Source organism: Solanum tuberosum, unplaced genomic scaffold, assembly GCF_000226075.1.
Source record: "Solanum tuberosum cultivar DM 1-3 516 R44 unplaced genomic scaffold, SolTub_3.0 contig00057, whole genome shotgun sequence".
NCBI lineage: Eukaryota > Viridiplantae > Streptophyta > Magnoliopsida > Solanales > Solanaceae > Solanum > Solanum tuberosum.
Window position 1 is genome coordinate 1,691 of NW_006240311.1, and position 2,387 is coordinate 4,077.

The 2,387-nt window shown below is 28.7% G+C and overlaps 1 protein-coding gene across 1 annotated transcript; it reads right to left on the reverse strand.

Annotated features, from left to right (window-relative positions):
- Window positions 1-460: 460 nt before the first annotated feature.
- LOC107059342 (myb-related protein Myb4-like) lies at window positions 461-1,812 on the reverse strand. The gene is made up of 3 exons (XM_015305856.1): window positions 1,680-1,812; window positions 938-1,067; window positions 461-839 (listed from the first exon to the last, which is right to left on the reverse strand). Exons 1-3 carry the CDS (start codon window positions 1,810-1,812, stop codon window positions 461-463), a joined length of 642 nt encoding a protein of 213 aa, XP_015161342.1.
- Between the last annotated feature and the right edge of the window lie 575 nt (window positions 1,813-2,387).

Sequence of the window (2,387 nt, forward strand, 5' to 3'; positions counted from 1 at the left end):
ATTGTAAATAATTAATTTCGTTTTGGAATTATGATCTAAAATAAATCTTAAGAATTTAGTTGACTATAAAGTATAAACCATAAGCCATTATTTTCCAACTACCAACGTAGTCTAGCCTGTTGATTTAAATAAATAAAAAAATGAAAAACCACATTTATCCGTTAATTTTGGCGATCTGGTTTTAGCAGTTAATATTCTTTTTAACTTTATTATTCTATTTTACTTTAGTGACATATCCTATAGTCATAAAATAAAATAACAAATACCTTTTAGTTAAATTTTATGTCCACCCACACACCATAGGTAAAATATAAATAAAATGTAGAGAGTAACATATTTTGACTAAAGCAAGTGAACGTCCTTAATATATTACACAGTAAACATTATTATTGTTATTACTCACTCTTATAAGATATAATACGTAATTAATTTATGTTCAAAAAATACAAAAGCTCTAATATTATTGAAGAAAGAAAGATTGTGTCCAAAAATCGTCGAATAATGGTTCGGACCAAAAATTAAAATCAAAGGTTTCTGTCTGAGAATTGTTTGAAAGTGATTGTTCCACTGTATTGCTACTTGAAAGTTGTTCCATTGTCTTAATGTGATTATTATTTTCTTCGATCCAGTCCATTCCATTTATCGTATTCGATAAATTATAGCCATCTTCATCATGTTCACAAGATTGAGAATCAAACTGCGAAGATTCATGAATAAATTGCTCTGACGTTGATGAATAGGTATTTGTTAAACTCAGGCGTTTCTTAAGATGAGCATGCCAATGATTTTTTACATCGTTGTCTGATCTTCCTGGTACTTTTGCAGCTATCGCTGACCATCTGCAACATTTGATACGTATTATAAAAGGAAATATAATGTACGACTTAATTAGTTTAATTAATAATGTAATGTCTTAGTGCAACATATATATTTATACCTGTTTCCGAGTTCGTTGTGTAATTTAATAATGAGTTGCTCTTCTTCATGACTATAATTTCCTTTCTTCAAACCAGGCCTTAAGTAATTCATCCATCTCAATCTACAACTCTTTCCACATCTCATTAGACCTGAAAAATACCCCCCAAAAAAGTAATTAGTAATAATTGAACGTTTGATGGACGATCAATCTTTTTAATTCATACTTTTGTAAAAGAAAAGTTTGAGGCTCATAACTCAACCTTCTTCTTGGTTGTCATTATTATTTAAGCATTCTCATTTGTAAAATCATCATAGAGTGTATTACAGACTCTGTAGTGATCACAAAATACTTAGTTCTTTTTAACTCTTTTTTTCTTCATGCTTGTTAGTTCCTATAGATCAGATACTTTATTAGGATTGGTAAGGTAAGGTCTAACTCTCCTTGCTAGACACTCTGTCTAGTGGTAAATTTGCTTTAAACAAAAACAAACTTTAATTCTCTTCCCAAAATCTACGTCCTCTATTTCAATTTATGTGTTTTAATTTTCTAGCTTTTTTAATTCCAACATCACACATAACATATTTTAAAACCACAAGATTCAAAAATTCTTTACCTTTATTAAACTCCACGCATGATCAAAACTATGCACATAAAATAGAATGGGGGAGTACTGAGTAATACTAAGAAGCATATGCTAAAAAAGTTAAAAAAGGATACAACATGAATGAGAAAAAGTTTGGGCTAAAATATATATACTAACCAGCATATTTAGGCAATTGTCTCCAATTGGGATGACCAAATCTTTCAACAAAAGCTCTTAATTTATTGTCTTCATCTTCACTCCATGCACCTCTTTTTATTCCATTTTTATCAGTAAAAGGAGTTCTCACCATTTTCTTAATTTGATTTGTTTACCTTAATACTTAGTTTGCAGTGTAAAGTTTGTGCTGTTTTATATACATATGTGATAGCCATGTTTGTGATTATTTAATAATTGTTCAACTAATTTCTAATGAGAATCTGGTTTTAGAATAAATAATGGGAACTCCCATCAAAGGTCAAGGCACGCATACATCCAATAAGAAGACGGCTGGTTAAGTAATACTCTCTTGACTTTTAGTGATAACACTACACAAGAAATTAAAACGATAATAGTTTAATTACGGCTAAATATGTATTTTAGACAGCTGCTTAAGTAATACTCTCTTGACTTTTAGTGATAACACTACACAAGAAATTAAAACGATAATAGTTTAATTACGGCTAAATATATATTTTTAAAGGTAATTAACATTCTTTATAAATATCTCTAAAGCATATAAAAATATTAGATTCAATAACAATTAGCTATAGTGTCTGTAAAGACTTTAACACTCTTTATTCATTGTATATTTATTGTTACTAAAAACTGTTTTTGTTGTAATGTAAAGTGGAATAAAAATTTAACTCATGAAAACATAATTCGCGA